Consider the following 19,762-nt stretch of genomic DNA (forward strand, 5'->3'; position numbering starts at 1 on the left):
ACAAAAAAACTTCACTCGTTAATTAATTTACTCATTTCGGAAAAAATATTTGTAGTTATCAATCAGTCGACTACTAGTTACTAGTTCAGGTACTATTAGGAACTACTTTTGAGGGCTGCAAACATTAATACTGAACATAATTATTACTGTGTCCTAGCTTTATGGATTTAAATCAGGCTGGACCTCGCTGATCAGTTTTCAGCTCTTTCTCACTGACTTAACATGTGAATCCTGATCAGTGACTTTTAGCCTTTTCTGTGTTTAGAAGAATCATGAGGAGAGTCAGAAAACAGTTTGATGGAGTTCAGGTCATGATTTATTTATTGGCATCAGCAAAAGTGGTAAACATGCATTAGATTTCTTTTTTGTTGCAAAATTCAGTTGCATCTCTCACCCTTATGTTCAATTCACAAAACATAATCTCTTCTCTATTCACCTGTTAATATTGTTGCACAATATCAGCAGATAATTAGAGCTTAGTGCTACAGTTATGCATTACTCCATTGTTCTCATGAATCTCTTTGTGTTATTTACTCTTTTCACAACTTTCAAAATCAGAAAATGAGTTCCACGAACAACCAACAGTCTCCTAAAACCTAAAGGAATTGATATAAACACATTTTCAGGAGCATAAACTTGTATGTATGTACAGTGGTTCTCCTATGTTAGCTCTATGTGATTCCTAAAATGATTTACTACAGTAGCGGTTGGTTGCAGTCCTTGAGTATTATGTTTTTTTTTTTTTTCTGTTCAAAGCAAGTGACACATTTTGGCAAACTCATGAGCATTGTTGCACATTGCATAAGCAGTACGTATCTGATCAGAAAGACATTATACACAGGTCCTTGAAACCACTAAGGAAAGAAAATATACAATCGGCAGTAAGATTAAGAAATGGCAGATACACAGGTCACACGAATATGGATACTGTTTGCCATGCAGGTTAGAAACGAATGCCTCTGACTGGCTGTTATCGTACTGCAGGTGACAGATGAGTCTGGTTTATGTGAGTGAAGGGGTGGGGTGGGGGTTGGGCAGCCTGGCGGCTCTGGGGGATCCTCATCCTGTCCTCTCTCATTCTCCTGCGCTCTGAAAACAACAAACACTCCAATAGAAGGTTGCTCAAAATGCGACGCTACACATTCATCTGTCTGTGGCTGCGACTCTGTCCATTCAGAGTGGAGAGGCCTTCCTCGGGTCCTTCAGGCGTGCAGATTGTCTGTCAGTAGCTGCTTCATGTGCCTTTCTGCGTACATGACTCTATTACCATCACCTAAGATAGAAAAATCCCAAAACTGACTCATCGCTTTCTGCCTGGAGGCTATGACTCAGGTTGCATGTATTTATGCAGGAAAATATGCTGCTGAACTCCTACTTCTTTTTCCTGAATCACCTCTTTTTGGCTTAACATTTCAAGCAAACTTTTTTCCCCCTTTTTTGCATTTCTCCTTTCTTATCATCCCTGCAGAAGTTTGAGACTTGTGTGAGAGAAAGTTGAACAGGAAATGGAATAAATTACTGGTGAAATCCTATTGGGTAAAAGCTGCAGAGTGGCGGATCACAATTGCACACGTGGAAAAACAACAGAAATGATTCGACTCCTAAGCTAACGTATTAGTAATAAGCATTATGATGAAGGGAGGGTATTAGTTTGGCATGTCGGTATCAATGTACAAATGTAGGTAAAAAAATTTCATGGTCAAGCGTTGGCTGGAGTAGAAAGACTGCAAACTGTTGTTCAATCTCCACTTATATTTCTCTGAGCTCTGTTTGCTTTCTCCCGTCTTCTTTCTTTTTCTCCTCCCTGTTTCCGTCCGCCCGCTGCAGCCTTCAATAATACATGAGGTGCAGAGACTGGAGAGAGTGAGTGAGACCTCATGGAGGAAGACTGAGAGAAAGCAGCAAGAAAGAAGGTGGGGAAAGGGGCACGGAGAGAGCAGAAACACATACGCAGGAACATGACTGTTGGGGTGCAGGATGGTTCAATGGAAGACTGTGTGAAGAGGAGGAAGGCTGATAGAAGGGAGGAGTGGCGCTTCATTTTTTCCTCTCCCCTGTAACGGTATCCTTAGGTTTGAGTTCATCTGTGATGATGGGAGGCGCTCAGTAGAAGAAGTACACTGCAAATGAAGGATAAAGAGGCAGCCATTAGTCTAATGGATAATAAATCAGGGAAGCAAAATAAGGTAAAGAAGCGTTAATTAAAATAATTTATCTTCAAAAGTTCAGTCACATCAGCTCCAGTACGGTAACTTATATTATCTGTTGTCACACACTGCAGCAATTTGGATTTCATGTGAGAGACCAGCACAGAGTGAACATCCATCCATCCATCCATCCATCCATCCATCCATCCATCCATCCATCCATCCATCCATCCATCCATCCATCCATCCATCCATCCATCCATCCATCCATCCATCCAAACAAACAAACCTCAGAGGGGGGTGGTGTGTATGTCCAGTGAACTCCATGCAGAAAGAGCCTTTGGACAGGATTCAAACCCACCAAGGCTGCAAACAGCTGCACCACCTCATGAATATGATACACGGTTTTCAATTTTCTTCACACAAAAAAATGTAAAATGTGTTTTGCGCATCTGAATTAATATTTGTAGAACCATATTTTGCTGAGGCTACAATTTGAGGATATTTCAGATTTTTTTTTAAATCTCAGTTTGATTGGACGGAGAGCTTCTCTGAGCTTCATTTTTTAAAATCTTGCAGCAGCTCGGTTGGATTTAGCTCTGGACTTTGACTGGGCCCTTCTAATGCATGAATATACTTTGATCAAAACATTTCCATTGTAACTCCGGTTGAATGTTTATGGTTCTTATTCTGCAGGAAAGTGGACCTTTGCACCAGTCTCAAGTCTTTTGAAGCTTTTAGCAGGTTGTGATCCAGGATTTGTAAGTGTTTGTCTCCATCCACCTTCTCATCAACTCCGACCAGCTTCTCTGTCCTGCCAGCATGATGCTGCCACTGCTGTGGTCTGTTTAGTTAAATGAGCTGAGTCAGTTTTCCGCCTGACATGTTTTGCATGTGGATAAAAAGGTTCATGTTTGTTGTGACCCCAATGTGGAAATTGCAAACAGGACCTCACATGGCTTTCTTCTTTTCCGTAAAGAGAGGATTTGTGGAGCGTGTTACTCACAGTTGCTCTGTCAACAGTTTTTCTTAGTTGCCCTTCAAGACACAGTCAGTCATTGAAGGTGTGACGTTTTTGTCTTTTTTCCATTTTCATTTGTGCGTATCAGTCAGTCACATTTACTTATAAAGTACATTACAAGTAAAAAAAAGGCAGTTCAATGTGCTTTACATCAGAAAAAGACAAAAATAAAAAGTCATGAAAAGATCATTTAGTCACAAACTGAGAAACCAGCAACAAACATGACATTTTGTCGAGTGCCATCATCGAAATGATCAATATACATAAAGTACGTTGGTCAATGTTCCGGTGATTATTGATCAAAATCAACTCAGGTGGGGATTTATGAACTCAGTGTTTCAGTTTTATATTCACTTAAGTAGTTAAATACTTTGGTTTCATGGCTTGTTTTGTTTTGTTCTCTAATGAAAATGTGCGTCATGTCGGTATCCATAATACGCAATCAAGCACTACTTTGTGTTGGTTTGTGACATAAAATCCCAATAAAAATCCATTGAAATGTGTGACTGTAACATGAAATTGTAAAAAAAAGTTCAGATCTTTAGGAAGACACAGTATGTTATTTAAAAGACAAAGGGGAGGTTTCACTTGTCCCATAAACCTAAATGACTAAAACAAAACGACATTGTACTTACAGAATATTATTCCAACCACAATGACTCCAATGATGCCCATCATGATCATCATCTGTTAAAAAAGGAAAATAAGACAAAAATTCTCTAGTTATTTGCTTGAAAACAGATCAAAACACCACCTGAGCAACTCAATAAAACAAAAACAATACACTATTTGTATTTTTTTATGGATTTCTTATGTAAGCTATCCAGTTTCCAGTTTAAAACTCTTCAGTAACAGACGTCTGTCTTCCATTTTTCCCTGAGGCGTCACTGCAGTCCTCAACAGCAGCTCATTAACAGATTACAATGTCTTCCTCCAAACAGAACGCTGAATGCCTGCAGGCATTTGCTTGACTCAGACATTAGTAGTTTCTCTGTGATGAGACACTTAAATGCACCCACCTTGCAGTTCTTCCACCAGTACTTGTTTTTTAGCTTGGCTGCGCAGCTTTCGAACTGGGAGGCACCGGCCTGCAGAGCATCTGCTCTGTCATCCAACTCTGAAAGCTTCTGGTCCCTTTCCAAAACCTTGTCCACGTTCACCCTCATGATATCCACCACCTAGAGCCGGCAATGAGGCAGCATTTGGCAGAAACAGAAAGGATTAAACGGTTGATGGAGGAAGGGAAATTGGTTCTTCTGAGCCAATAAATCACAAAGAATAGAGATAGAGTGCTGTTTTAAAATTTCCTTTAACATTTCAGTTGAATTAAAAAGAGAAAGTAGCACTGCACAAGTTTGGGATCTTAGTTTATCTCACCTCCTCGACTTGGGCCTGTGTCTGCTGAAGCCTGCGGTTGCTGCTGGTGTTGGGTGGGCCGGGTGGCGCTCCACCTGGGGCTCCATCTGGACCGGGGGCGCCAGGAGCGCCTGGAGGTCCAGCAGCAGGAGGGGCAGACGCATCTGGGGCAGACCTGGAAACAAAAGAAAGACTGCATTAAAAATAAACACTTGAATCGTCCAGTTCTGATGTGATGTGGGTGCCACATAATGAATCTAAAGGTATAAAATGTGTGCATTGTTTCAGGTTTCACTGTTCATTAGTGTCTGTGTGAGAAAGTGGAGCATTTGTGAACATATAAATATATAAAAATATATTTTCACTACAAATAGCATATAAAAAACAAATTCATCTTCATTTTTAAGCAACATATTTCTCATGGTTGAACTTAGAATGAGCTTGAAAAATCAATATTTACTGAAATCGCTCAGATTTTCAATCACAGCCTTCATTCATCTTCACCAGTCCTTGCTGCTGGGTTCAAGTATTATTAACCTGATTATTACCTCTTCAATTAGATTAATGATGTGTGGTTTACGTAAGAGAAAGTTTTGAGAAAACCACTAAAGTACGTAGACCCAGTTGCAGAATAAATCCGAGTTTTAAAATAGGCCACAACGCCGTCAGCAGCTCAGTTCATGCAACAGTGAACAACAAAAGAGACTGAGCTCTATAACGCATTCAGCCACAATCATCACCACAGTACCAGGACCGCAAAGCAGTAGATGGATGAATGTTACATTTTAGGTGTTCAAACTCTGGATGCCTGTAATATTATTGATCAATTTAAGCGGCTTTAACTCTCCGTAAAATGAATTGGTTACAATCCCAAATATCAGGGAGAAGAACTTGAGCTTTAGGCTTTTCTGTAATAAATGCAGTATATTGCACTAAATGTCATGTTTTCCTAAATGTGTAATAAATGTTTTTCATGTTTAAAGCCCTAGATTGAAGAAAAATGGTAAAGTGCATAACAAAAATAACTCAAAAAGTGGACCAGAAAAAAGGAGAGTGATTTTAAATAAGGAGCATAGTCTTATGAAATGTATTGAAAAAAAATTTATGAATTTCTATCTGAAAAAAACTTGAGGATTTGTTTAGTTGAGAAACAAAAGAGAAAATGTGATTTCCAGTAGTAAACTTTGATACACTGTCTTAATAAAAATAGAGAGTAAAGAGGGAAAGCAAAAAAAAAAAAAACAAGGTAAGGAAAAACAGGAGCAAGATTAAAAACCAATTAAACTCCACAAAGAGAGGGAGCTGGTGGGAATAAAAGTCACAGCTCAGCAGGGGCGGCTCCAGAAAGTTTTTATAGGGCAGGTCAGATGGGGGCCACTGATATTGTTGGGGGTGACATCAAAACCAAAAAGTGACATTTTGACAGAGTTTCAGGAATTTTATTTAGCTGTTGTCATTTATCATCTACAAGTACAGAGAAGCGTGTGGGAGAGCAGAACCGAAAAATAGTGATATATATTTAAAGGTGGCAGAAGGACACAGAAAATAAACAAATAAATAAATAAATAGATAGATAGATACTTCAGTTCAATGAAATGTGTTTTCTCCAATTTTATTTTAATTTTAATAAATAATATGTCTGTGGAGCCAGTGGGGATGGTCAGCAATTTAACAAGGTTGGCCGTTGCCTTCCCGGGGATCCGCCCCCCTCAGGAGCGCCTCTGCTTCTCAGGGAATAAAAAATAAATAAATAAATAAAATCGTTGAAAATTTTCAAATGGTCCCAGGAAGAAGATAAATGTCATCATAATTATGATTAGTATTATTATTGTACAATGTTTCCAATAACTCCGCTTCTGAGCCGAGCAAACAAAAAAATAATGATATTTTAAATAGTTTAACAAGAACTGAAAGGATTTTTGGGGATGCAACATTATAAAACCAACTCGATTTAAATCCACTGAAAGATTAGCTGTGGCAGTAATCCAACTCTATTAAGAGATGTGACGACAATTTTCACATGCGTCAGCAAAAAACACAGCAAAGTGAAATAAAACAGCACAGTTTTTGATTCTATACTGATTTAAAAAAGACATGCAAATGATTAAGAACTGAATAAAGATTTATCTGGAACAGCTTTCACGGTTTTTTGCATTGTTGTAAAAAAAAAAAAAGACGCAAAAGAGAATCCGCATTAATACTCACATCTTCTATGCAGCTGTTTGAACTGACTCAGCGGTGGAAGTGAGGGAGCAGACGGAGGATACTAAAGTAATAATAATAATAAAAATCTCCGAAAAAAAGTGAAGGCACTTATCCAGGAAAAACAATCTGAGGTTTTAATTAGTAAAGAGGTTTAAGTAGCTTCAGAAAAGGGCGGGGAGTCTTCTTGGCGCAGTGGAGATCTTCTAGCGATGCATTTATACTGCAAGCCGTCAGCAAAAGTACCGCAATACCGAGCCACGTATACAGGTCGGGCAATAACTCACAGTGTGGCTGGGGGAGAAAGATGGGGAGCAACGCGAGTTCAAGAAGAGAGGAGCGCTTCTAAATTATAATCCAGCCGAGAGATGAATCCATGGGTGTTCGGGTCCCAGCGGGGCTTTTCTGCGTCCGGCTCTGCCAAGCGATGCTGAGCGTTTGGAGCTGCTCCTGGATGCTGATCGAGGACGCAGCGCTGATTGGCTGGCAGGCTGGGTAGTTTCCTCTTCTGAGAGCCACAAAACAAATGTCAAGATCGGGAGAGAGAAAAGTGCAGTGATGAGAAACCAGCTGTTTCTCGTTGACTCCCGTCTCCTCCTCCTCTTCGTCTTGGGGGGGGAAGTGCGGTACTTTGGTTCGTGCAAAGTGTTTCAGCTGCAATAATGCGTCTCCTCACTTGGACTCCCAACGACAGTGCGGCACCCCTCCCCTCCCCCTCGCTCCCCTCCCGTTCCCTCCTCTCAGGCTTTGCAGTGCTGCAGCTCTCCGTGTTGGATGGGGCGGCGGGACCAGACTGCGGTATAGTGGACAACCGGAGTGTTGACTCGACCGTTTTCCTCTCCCTGGCCCGGGATTCTCCCAATTACCCACCGGCTACTGTATCACATTTCCTTTCGCAACTACCTCTGTTTGACTCAAGTCCAGCCTGTTTAAATCCGCACCGTTTGCACTTCGACAGACCCACTTATTCAACAAAAGTAACAATTAAATGAGCCGTGGAAAACTGAGGTCCTAAAGCCAACGCTGGATTGACAGAATGAAGGGTCAATGCAGTTTGGAAACATGAACTTTATATGAAAGGATAATTCAAACTTTTGTTGACTAAAACCGTTTCTATTGTTAAGAAATGAATTATTTTAACATTGATTTTAATTAATTCATTCATTTACCCAGGTTTGCTCCACTGAAGTCAGATTTCTTTTGCAAGGGAGAACCATCTTACTTACATCACCTGCAAAGATCATAAAACAGATCAATCAAGCTTGTCTTATGTGGATACGTGCATGTAAATGTGCTTTTTTTATTTTGTGCCAAATTCATATATTTGTATTTTAATGTCTGAACATCAAGTGCAAACAGTCAGGGATATAAAGTTTTGGCTCATCAATCCAGATTTTGGCTAAAAACTCAGATGGTTTTTGGAAGCTTATTGTGATTTCTTTGTTCCCATGTAGAAGTGAAGACACTATGAATGAATTTTAACTAGAATTTCTTTAAATATATGCAGACTAAGCAATGATGGGAGAGTAGGGATGTCCTGCTTTCATCAGAGCAGACAGAATCTCAGTGATGTGTGATCTACACGTAAAACCAGATATTTAGACAAATATTTTTTTTCTCTCAGTCTGAATTTAAATCAGAACAAACTTTTCTTGCTTTGGCTTAGAATTACCAAAACTATTTCTATTAGCTAAATGCCAGAAAACGTAGAGAACATTTTTTTTAGAAACCGATCATGTTTCCAGGCTGATCAAACCAATCAAACATGGATCGACAAATGATAAATTACTATTTTCTCTGTCCTATTCTCTGGAGACAACATGCAACCAAAGAATACACTGTGAAGCATGGCTGCTGATGCATCATGCTATGGGGATGTTTGTCAGATTATTGAGTCAATCCACCAATATGAGGGATTAAAGATCAGTGAGAACATCCAGACACTTGAAGAGAACAAGTTTCCTCACAACAAATGAAATAGTTTCAACAATGACTAAAAATCACCAGTGAAGGAGCAGCATATTGACTTCAGACCAACAGCAATTGTGAACTATTAGTTCAAGTATTTAATATTCTACATATTTAATGTGTCTGTTTCAGAAAAATGCTGACACTGAGTCTTTGAGCAGCCTAATGTTATCACTTTCTATAAAGTCAGAACAAATGTGAATTTTTCTTCATGCTTTGATTTGGATCAGAAAGGGCAGTACTCCCCATGAAGTCACACATGGAAACAGAAACAGTTAAGAGGAATACAAACCCAGTGTTATTTTTTTACACAGCTACATTCAATTTTACCTTTAATTGCAATTAATTATCTTTAAAACTGACCTCATTATTTACAACCTTAGTAAGTGATTTAAGAGTGAGTATATAGTTTCAGAATGACATGGACATGTGTCTTTTTGTCTGATGGTGTATGTCCATCTGGACCACTCAGCCTTTGGTCTACTCCCATCTGCCTAAGCAGGAAAAAAAAAAAACAGGTTTAAAATGAGTGCAAGTGTAAAAAAAAAACTTTTAATTATTATGTTATGATGCATTTTCGGTTTACTTCCAGGTTTTTAAACAATCTTCATTAGGTCCAAAAATAAAACGCACACAATGGCTGCAAGTTATTTTCCAATTCGATCAGCATAACACAGTGATGTGATGAATTCACTGACAGTCCTTGCTGTATGAGGCTCGTTGTGGCGTTAGCGGTGCTTTCCGGTGCGGTTGAAACGTCTGTAGAGGAATCTGATTCTCTTCTCCAAGTTGTGTCTGTCCAGAGTCGTCATCCTGTCTCCCACCATCTTCTTTTTCCGAATCAAGCGCTGCAGCTCATTACCTCTGAAACCTTTCAGCCAGCAGGGGGCCGTAATGAGGTCTTTAGGATGGGCTTTGAAGTCCCCTGGCCACAAAAAGTAAAACGAGATTACTGCACTGATTATATATAAGACAGAGGAATAACGCTGCAATATATATATATATATATATATATATATATCCTGTTTGGGTAACACTTTATTTGAAGGGGTGTGCATAAGACTGACATAACACTGTCATGAACATGGAGAAGTCTTCATGAATGTTTATGACTGTCGTCATGAAGTGTCTTTCGGTAAAAAAAAAAAAAAGAAGTTACTTTTATTGAAATGTTGCATTAAAAGTCCATTAAAAGTGTCAACTTTGCAATATTTGGTAAATATTGACACTTTAAGTGTAAGATTACATTAAAACTTGCATAAAAAGTCAATTTAAAGTATCAACATTGTATTAAAAGCGCCATTATTTACTGAATAACACTTCATGACAACAGTCAGACATTCATGAAGACTCTTTCATGTTCATGTCAGATGTCATGTTTATTACAGTGTCATGTCAGTCTTATGCACATCCCTTCAAATAAAGTGTTACTGATGTTTTTTATTGGAAAAAAAAAATCATCTTCTGAGATTCAGATTTTATTTTGTTGGAGATTATCTTGCTCACATATGAGCCAAGTAAAACAATCCATCTATGGTGAAAAGAAAATCTATATTTACATTATACTAATCCCTTACCTAAGATGCCGATGTTGTCATAGATGCCAAACATGCTCCTCTTCTCGTTCCACCTGTCCACTTGTTTAGGCTGAGGGATAGCATGCATCCTGATCTGGCAGCAAGACCCTGAAGAACAGATTACTGCATTCAGCACCGAGTTTCCCACAAGCATTACGTTTACAGTAGCAAAAACTGGTAGAATAACAGATCTCTATTGCATTTATATCCTTAATGTCTCCAAGGTTAATTACACAAGCATAAATAGTGCAAGTTTATAAAGTTTGTTAAATGAACATGTTACATTAAACATGTTTATTTAACAAACAAAGATAACAAAACACAAGATAGTGCCACTGAAAAACTAATGGTTGGTCATGATTGTACCTTCAAATTCTAATCTTAAGATTTAGTTTATGACCGAATGCATTTAATGCATTTGTAGGCAGCGGCGCAGGCTCTAAAATAAAACTGGTAATGGACACAGTGGGTTTACTGGAGCCGGCCTGACCTGTAGAGATGGTCCTGACTGGGAGCAGCAGATTTCCCGCAGAGTGAAAGAAGGTCGACCCAACTCTCAACAAACCTCCGAGCGCAAACATCTTCAGTCTTCTGACAAAGATAAATCATACGGTTAGATTAAAACTTAATCAGAGGGTAAACCTAGTGACGGTCTGTAGTCACACTGAGCTTTCTTAGCCTCTTCGTTTGTATCTGCATTGACCCTTAGCTTTAGCATTAGCTTCAGCTAACACGTTGCATAAAGGTCGACGTTGAGACTCGTACCTGTTTCCGTACTCAACAGCAGTCCTGCATCAGATGATTATCACGATGCAACAGCAGGAAATACTTATTGTCGAAGATATAATGACAAAACTATATGTTATCGTCGTTTCGACATGCTCTCTACGCCCGCTACCATCTTTACTGTAAGTCCCACAATGCAACGCAGCTCTACGGTACTGTCGTGTAAGCGGCGCAATATATATATATAAAAAACTCCATGCGCATTTTTTAAAATTTGGTTTACTGCCAGTAGAGGGAGCTATTTGAAATGGGTGATAGATTTGATAACCAAAACAAGGTCAGTAAGTTGCCTGCCTGGTTAAAACAAGGTGAGTAAAAATGCAAGTTTAATCCAGATATATTTTTTTCTTTTTATGGGCAAAACGTTAACATAAAGTAAAGCATCAAATAAAGAAATCTGACAAATTCAAACAAACTCCAATTTAGTAAACTACTAAATTCTATTTGTATGTTGTGCATTAAGGACAAGTTGTGACATAAGTACTCATGATAATCAATTTATCATGAGGGGTCTGCAGAAACCTTCACATGATGGTTAAAAAGAAAAAAAGGAGCCAAATGGAACAAATGTTTCAAAGACAATGCCTCACTAAGATATTCACCATGGTCTGCTCAACTGAACCACCCACATTAAAACACAATGTAAACATATGGTCTGTAGATCAAACCGCATCAGCCCACTCTTTGTAAGACAGCGAAAGAAAGGATACTGAAATTTCCACCTGTGGGTTTGTGTTCTACATAATTCAGAGAAATAAAGGGTCTTGTGTTTTCTTTTGGTTGACGCTTAGTGTTCCCCTCTTTCACTGCAAACTTTTTTTCTCTCAAGTTCATCATATTTTCCTATTTTTCCTATTTACATGTGAGCAAAACAGACTGCAATATTATTTAAAGACTGTAATATGTAGATAGTAACTGACAACTAATGTGCTTTACCAATATTGTGGCCAAACTCTAAATATTAAACCTAAAATTTGGTTAAGCATTATGATGATTGTGACTTGGCAAAGCACCCATTTGATCTGTTTTACTATCTCAGCCATGCATATTTCCTCCAGTTGACCAGGGATTAGTTATTTCTTGCTTCCATGTAGTAACTTCTTACAGATCTGTCATTTTACCAAAAAGTCCATTGTCCATTGTAAAATTTACTAATGCCAGCTTATTTCTTGCTGATTGAATTTACTTTTGAAATTTAGAAATTAAAAAAAAAAAAATCCATTACTCTGTTGTGTTTTTCTTGTCAGTTCACATTTGTTAGTTGAATAAATATCCGACTAAGAGTCCTACTAGTTCATTTTTTACATTTTAATTGCATAGTTTGGTAGCATTTACTCACTTAGAGTAACTTCTTGGAAAAAAGAAGCTTTTAGGAGTAGTTTTACTAAGCTGTATTTTTATTTTTACTTGAGTATTTTTATTGTGAATTATTGCTACTCTTACTTGAGCAAAATTTCTGAACACTCTGTGAGAAACACAAATTCACCACACAGACCTGAAGCTTTAGTTACACTTTCATAAATTTTATTTTGAAATAAATATATATGCAAAAATGTTTCATTTGCCAGATTTTGCTGTTTTGCAATTTTTCAAAATAAATTATTTTTATTTAGTGCCAAAATTTCCACATAACCTTATATTTTAGTGCATTTGATGATGTAATATTTAAATTTTAAGTGATTAATGTTGAGATCAGTTACTCAGAACTTACATCGCCTTCAAATACACTTTACTCTTGCGTCATTTCTTGGATGGCTACTTTTTACTTGAACAACAATATACTGAAGTAGTGCTACTCTTACTTGAGTAAAATGTTTGGCTACTCTACCCACCACCGTCACACTAAAAGACATCCAACTAAGCACAGCAACATAGGGTTTCCAAGATAAATCACCAAATTAAGAACATAAACAATCAACTTTCTTGAAGAGGCTCTTTGGAGATCATAATCAAAATGTCGACTGCTTGAGAACTTCAGCTGCAAGTCCTGGGGGGGCGGGGGGTTCTCTAGCAGTTTTGCACGTCTTAAAACTGAAACTTTTGCCCATTTCCTTCTTTGCCAAACAGCAAAGCACATACCACTCTTTGAATGCATGTTTATGTTTTATCATATATTTTAGACGTTCTCTTTTGTGCTAAAATTGGTGTCTTTCTTTTTATTAGTATTTCTTTAGGTTAAACATATCAGAAGATGTAATTTAGAGTAGATTTCCATCATATTTAGGACTTCCTGCTTGTGTTTGCATAAAATCATACAATAGCAAAAAAATGTTGGCTCAAATTACGACCATGATATATATAATTCAACATCAAGGATGCTGTTTCTTCCATGTGTAGATGGTTTACAGTTCTTTAAAAGTTTTGTCTACATTAGGTGAAGGCTTGTTTCCATTTACATAGAAAATTAATAAACTAACACCTATTATTTAGGAGGTGTAACGGAAAAAAATTGTGCTGCTGAATGTATTTGATTAGAGGCAGGTTAAACCAGAGCTCGGCTAACTCAGGCTGATAAAGAAATGGAAAAATTAACATTTCAAAGTGAAGGAACCTGGTCAGTGTGCAAAAGGCCACATCGGAAACTCCAGGCCAGAAAACAGGAAGTTTCTTAGAGTGCCGGTCACAGTTCTAGGAAGCCTTTGAAATTGTCTGCGCTATGCAGACGAGTTCCTTTTATGATAAACGATCTGATTTAAAAAAGGTTAAAGTAAACTTCACTAAAAATTCAAATTATTAATCTTTTCATCGTCACCTTTAACAAGAAGAATGAAAGAAAACAAAAAACAAGAAGACAAGAATAAAGATCTTAGTCACGCCTCTGTCTCTTGAGGGTTTTTGTTTGTTAGTATTAAAATTTAAGGCTGAATTAATCATGGAGGTTTGTACATTTCTTGAGAATTTGATCACAGATATAATGTCTTGGAAACACCCACCCAACAAACGTCAAATTACAATCTTCTAATTGGTTGGTTTTCTTTAGTTTACTAAACAACCTCTATTAAGGAACTGCAGCACATTTTGTGCCTTTTATGAGTTACAGACCTCAGAAAATAAAATTAAAATCAGTTGGTCAGACCTGAAAGAAAACTGGACATTGGTATTGACCAGAAAGATCCTGAATTTGGATCTCTATTCTTAGATATAAATTTTTTTTGCAGAGATCCATAGCTGTGTTGGTAGGACAATGATTAGTCAGGCACTCAGCAGTTCTAATATTTATGGAAAAGTGACAAAAATGTTATTTATAAGCAAAAGAAGTTGCTCTGCTCAGACGAGACCAAAATTAATCCTTTTGTCTCATGGACAAAACCCCACATGGTGGAGGAAAACTATCACTGCACGCCTCCCTGGACCAAGCGTGCCCATGTGAAGCACGGTTATGGCAGCATCACGCTGTGGGCACATTCGCTGTCCAATGTGATTAAGCTTGAGCTACTTTCCGAAAAAGAGAGGGCAAAGATTTCAGTTTCAAGACTTGCAAAGGTGGTAAAGACATACCCCAAAGATCTGCAGCTGCAACTGCAGCAAACTGTGATTCAACAAGGCGGTGGGGGAGGTGGTGTACCGAAAACAAACGCAGTTTTACAAGTTTGTTGCTGTGGCATGACAAAATGGGGGAAAAAAATCAAATATTTTTCAAGGTACTATAGTAGGCAGCACTCTGCATGCATAAATTATCCTCTATTTCTGCAGGTCTCTGATGTTACAAGTGCATTTTAATGCTTCTGACTAATGCAGGATGCAGGTGTGCAAGATGTGTGAGTGTATTAGCAAACCAAACTACCCAGTCGGAAAGTAGTTTGTGCTGCTGCATGTTTGTTGATACAATTATTTTAAAAACAAAAATGACTTTAAGCACTTACTTTTTCATCTTGCCACGTCGCTTTTGGGGACTGAATGCAGTGCAACAATCTTTCTGCGTGCAACGAAGGTCAAGAGTCTGAATACTATACATGCACATTTCTGTTTGGTGTTTATCAGATCTTCACATCAAAAAATTAAATTGCAAGCGGAAATGTTTTCAGCAGATGCAAAGATTTATTTATTTTTGGTCAAGAATTAATTTCTCTGCTCTATGAAGTTTAATTTGCATGAGTTTTGACCAGTATTTTTATTCATAAATTTTTTCATAAGTATTTTTATGCCAACTTGTGAGTGGATTCATTCATGTTTGCAGTGAGCACCATGGTACCACGCTTTGCTTCCTGTGGGTTTTTAACGGTTTGTGATCATTAACAAAGATATTTTTCCAGCTAATGTGAGCTTTGCTTGCATGTGATGGTGTAAATGTGATTTGAATCCATTCACTTAGTTTATTATTTCCAAAAAATATTGCGTTTTCCAAATGATATGAAAGTCCATCACTGGTGGCACATGTACTTGTCAAAGTTTTAAACTTTGACAGACGTCTTCTTCTGCTCCTATGAGCTTCTGTTCCTCTATGAGGAAAATACTGGATACATGGAGGAAGTTTGGAGTTCTAAGTCCAAAATGAGATGCATGTTTGTCTCACAGGATCACGGATACACCTTTTTCTTTTTTTTTTCTTGTTGAAGTCAGGCTTTTTCAGTGTGCGAGTGTGCTGGTTTGCATTTTCTGAAACTGTTAACTAGCAAATTGCTCAACAGTCTTTGCACTATGCTCTGGGTGCTTTTGAACAAGAAAATAAAAGATGGCTGGCATTCATGAGAAAATGTATGGAGCTAAAAACCGGATAATCCAGGAAGAAAACCTTGTCAGAAGCTGAAAGAGACCTCAACAACTTAGTGGTTTAGATCACAGCATATCCACATGCTGGAGTGGCCCAGTCAAAGTCCAGACCTAAATCCAGCTGATAGTTTGTGGCAAGACCTGTAAGATACTGTCTGTCTCCTTTGCAAAAAAAGACTGGGGAAAAACTCAGCAGGTTAAACCCAAATGCAGCTCACACTTTTCCAACTTTAATTGTAAAATAATACGAATCATTATCCTTTAACTTCAAAATATGCGCAGTTCTGTGCTGGTGTTTTACAAGAAAAGCTATTAATTTGGACTTTATTACCTGACAAATTGTGAACATTTAAAGGGGTAAATATTTTTTACAAGCTGCTGTAGATGAAATTGTTTTCTACAAACATCAGGCTTATTGGGAAGCCTATTACAAACTTTTAATGCTAAGCTCCTCAACATTTTTTAAATATCGCTTCTGCGAATAAAAGGGTTAAAGTAATTTCTAAAGTTTAATTACAATTAGTTTTTCTGATCTTGTAAAGTAAAACCATGGATTAAAACACTCTTTGTGGTTTAGAGCTTATTTTCTTGTGTTCTTCTCAATAATATTCTATCTATCACACTATCACTGTGTTAAGGTTTATTTGGGTTTCCTGTTACACAGCGAGTTGGACTGAAACCATAAGAACCTCCCTTCATTCACATTGTTTCTCTTCAAGGCTCTGTGTACACACGCACAGACACACTGACACATGTAGGCACTTTCAGTCTTACTACTGCAGAGAGACAAGTGGAATATTTTGTCATTTTCAAAAAAACAAGCGCAGCAAAGTTGATCTTTGTCAGTATTTCATTTTTGCTAACACATCTGCCAGTGCATGGAAATAAGCTTGAACGAAACATTATCGAACATTATACGTTTCCATTCACATCTTGCGCTCTGTAGCCTGTGCAGAGAAGGCTGGCCTTTTTACTGTAAGTGTGCAGGATGTGCGCACTTATACCTCAGCGTTGACTTTTTATTTTTATTTTTTGTAAGAAGTTCAAAGCCCTGTTTGCATGTAAAGTACATGCAGGCTACAAAAAAAAGAAAAAGAAAAAAAAAAGAAAAAAAATCCCCTTTTGTGAGATTGATAAAACATTATGCAGGATTATATCTCAGCAAATAGCAAGAAGATCATTTGCTTATGTTGCAATAATCTTCACCACCAAGCAAAGCAAAGCGCTGACAAGAAAAAAAAGGGTTCATTCTCTCAGCAGAGCAGAAATAATATCAGCCTCCTCTGCCAGTAAACCCGGTGGAACATCACTTAGCATCACCTACATATGCAAAATGTAGTCACTCATTCACATTGTTGAAGCCACAGCCAGGCCTGCATTTCTCCTGGTTGTAACCGTCTACTCTCCATATGGTTAAAACAGAGTTCACTGCAGCAGATAAGGCTGGTTTGGGGCAAAAAGAGTCAGAATATATTGAGAACGTGACACAGGAACAAACTACTCATCCTCTGATCTTCTGAAGAACGTCATTTGACTATTTTCCATGCTCACGACTATTAACATAATCATCACCCTCTAAAAGCTCGTAGTAAAAGTTTTTTCCATCTGAGGGGCATTTTCCCTCAGAATACACTCACCCTCGCATTCAGATACAGTGGAAGTGATAAAACATCAGCTGTGCAGTAGGAAAGACCACTTCACAGCGAGTGACGCACACAGGCCCCCAACGCAGCAGAGATTCTCACAGACAAAGAACATCTTTTAATTTGAAGCTTAAGGGCAAAGTTCATGGTTTATTTGATGAAAAGACGTTAAAAGTTTCATTTTTAACGTCTTATATATATCACGTGGCTTTTTACCAAGGAAACAGTTCCAACTAGAGGAAGTAAACAGCTTTGAGGTTTCACCCACACAGGTGTTCTGGTTCGTATGTGTGACTTTAACTTCTCTCTATCCTCCTCTGTGCAGCTACAGCATTTATCTATCTGTCAATCTGCTTTTCTGTTTTAAAAATCTCTGGATAAGATCTTCCTTCATCTCTGACTTTCCTAGCTAAGAAATAAATGAAGTACACTTTGTTCTGTCTTAGCTGTTTTTATTTGTCAAGTTTTATGTCTAAAACTTAAGATTGGTTCCACCTGTGGATTGAATATGGAAGCAAAAGCATATAGAAAAACTTTTAAAACCATAAAAGATTTGTCCACTGATGAGGAAAAACCCTGGCTCGATTATTCACCTGCAGAGCTAATATGAGTCTGAAAGGAAAACAGAAAATATTACAGATTTAAGGAAGTGATGCTCTGCAATTCACCACAAGACCAGAGCAAAAGTTCCTCTCAAATTTAGCAAGATTTTAAAACAAATAAATTAGGATACAAGTCAAACAAGGATGTAATATAACTTAAATCACAGGAATAACTAACACAAGGGTGTTCATTTTGCAGTAAAAAAAAGAAAGAGAGAAAGAAAAAACAACTGTACTAGTGATGAGAGTCAGACAGCAACCCACATTCATCAAGCAAAATGTATCATCCGGTAACTTCACTTGAAAATAAAAAAAAATTTTAAATCAGAAAATATATGGAAGTTGAACCAAACAATATCCAGAGGCTTGAATTTCCGACAATAAGTCCACAATTCAAACATATTTGCATGAAATAAATAATGAAACAAAAACACATTGCAACTTTTGTTGATATGAAATAATAGGAAAACAACACTGTCAACGTCATCACAGTGTTTGAACTGCAGGTGAAGCTTTTTAAATGCATAGCAGTGTATTTAATGTTGTCTACATGTGCATGACATTTGACCCTTCTGGCTTTATGCCCACCTCTTATTCTCCACAGCTGGGATAAAACTCTAAAAACAAACACAGGGTTCTTCAGCCTTTTTTCTGTTGTCATTATCGGCCACTCTTGCATTAATTTGGTGTGGAGTGCTTTAGATGCTGCATACTGCATTTTATATCTTCTGATTTTCTCTTAATAAATGCTCAATAATGCATTTATCTGTGCATTAGATGTAAACAGAAATTTGAAACTAGTTTTCTTTGTATCGATGGACAAATTGTGACACTATATCCACTGCTACTGCAGTTCAGCTAACATGAGGCATGAAAATGTATAGGTACTGTACATTCTTCATCTGACTGCGTACATTAGACTCTGTTGTGCAAAAACATTGGCTCGTACGTCTAGTTAGTGATGTTGACGGAAAACACAGCTCAGATGGATTTATTGTATCAGGTTGAGTTCAAAAGTGATTTTTTTTTTCCAGCTGGTACATTGAACAACCACAGAGACCACCACAGCCCCCAGCACCACTCACCTCTAGAAAGACCTGATTTGCTCTGATTGACTGGGATGTGGTGGAGGTTATCTAGGTGTTATTAGGAGATAGGCATCAATTTCATTACTTGGACACACATTTTTTGAAAGCAACATCTACAATTAATCCCTCTATTGCCTCTGAAACCTCCTCCAGGTTTGATGTGCAAAACAGATTGTTGAATCTGTTCAGATGCTTAAACTATAGTGATAGTACAAAATCAAGATGCTATATGCACTTAGGTAACCACCAAATACGACTGAATGCTGAAAATCAACTAAACGGCCCTCAAGAAAGTATTTGCTTAAGGTTGTTCGCACCTATGCAACCTGGTTATTGCACCTATTTTATCTCTCGTTTTATTTTTCTGATTTGCACTTAAATTGACAATTAAATTATGTAACAGAATGTGTAAAAAACCCCCCCCACACACACACACCCACACACGCACGCACACGCACACACACACACACACACGCACACACACGCACACACACACACACACACACACACACACACACACACACACACACACACACACACACACACACACACACACACACTGTAAAACATTTGAACTGCGTGTTCACTTTTTATTAATGCTGTCAAACCTCCAAGAGTTGAATAAAGTGGAGTTTTTAAGGTAAAAAACAACTAAAATAAGA

The 19,762-nt window shown here is 37.8% G+C and overlaps 2 protein-coding genes across 3 annotated transcripts; both read right to left on the minus strand.

The window, feature by feature from the left end:
• Nucleotides 1-289: 289 nt before the first annotated feature.
• Nucleotides 290-7,424, minus strand: LOC103478001 (vesicle-associated membrane protein 3). Its single transcript, XM_008431433.3, has 5 exons — nt 6,730-7,424; nt 4,546-4,699; nt 4,188-4,346; nt 3,804-3,855; nt 290-2,120 (listed from the first exon to the last, which is right to left on the minus strand). Coding segments are annotated over exons 1-5 (384 nt in total). The 5' UTR covers nt 6,732-7,424; the 3' UTR covers nt 290-2,103.
• A 1,800-nt stretch (nt 7,425-9,224) lies between these two features.
• On the minus strand, nt 9,225-11,218 carry mrpl51 (mitochondrial ribosomal protein L51). Of its 2 annotated transcripts, none has more exons than XM_008431436.3 (4): nt 11,037-11,218; nt 10,762-10,859; nt 10,272-10,379; nt 9,225-9,619 (listed from the first exon to the last, which is right to left on the minus strand). In XM_008431436.3, the coding sequence occupies exons 2-4, from the start codon at nt 10,850-10,852 to the stop codon at nt 9,423-9,425; spliced, it is 396 nt and encodes a 131-aa protein (XP_008429658.1). In that variant the 5' UTR covers nt 10,853-10,859; nt 11,037-11,218; the 3' UTR covers nt 9,225-9,422. The 2 variants fall into 2 exon arrangements, with proteins under 2 accessions (XP_008429658.1, XP_008429657.1); XM_008431435.3 differs by having other exon boundaries at nt 10,762-10,862.
• Nucleotides 11,219-19,762: the final 8,544 nt, after the last annotated feature.

This window comes from Poecilia reticulata, chromosome 16 (genome assembly GCF_904066995.2).
Source record: "Poecilia reticulata chromosome 16, P_reticulata-male-v2, whole genome shotgun sequence".
In the NCBI taxonomy this organism is placed as follows: domain Eukaryota; kingdom Metazoa; phylum Chordata; class Actinopteri; order Cyprinodontiformes; family Poeciliidae; genus Poecilia; species Poecilia reticulata.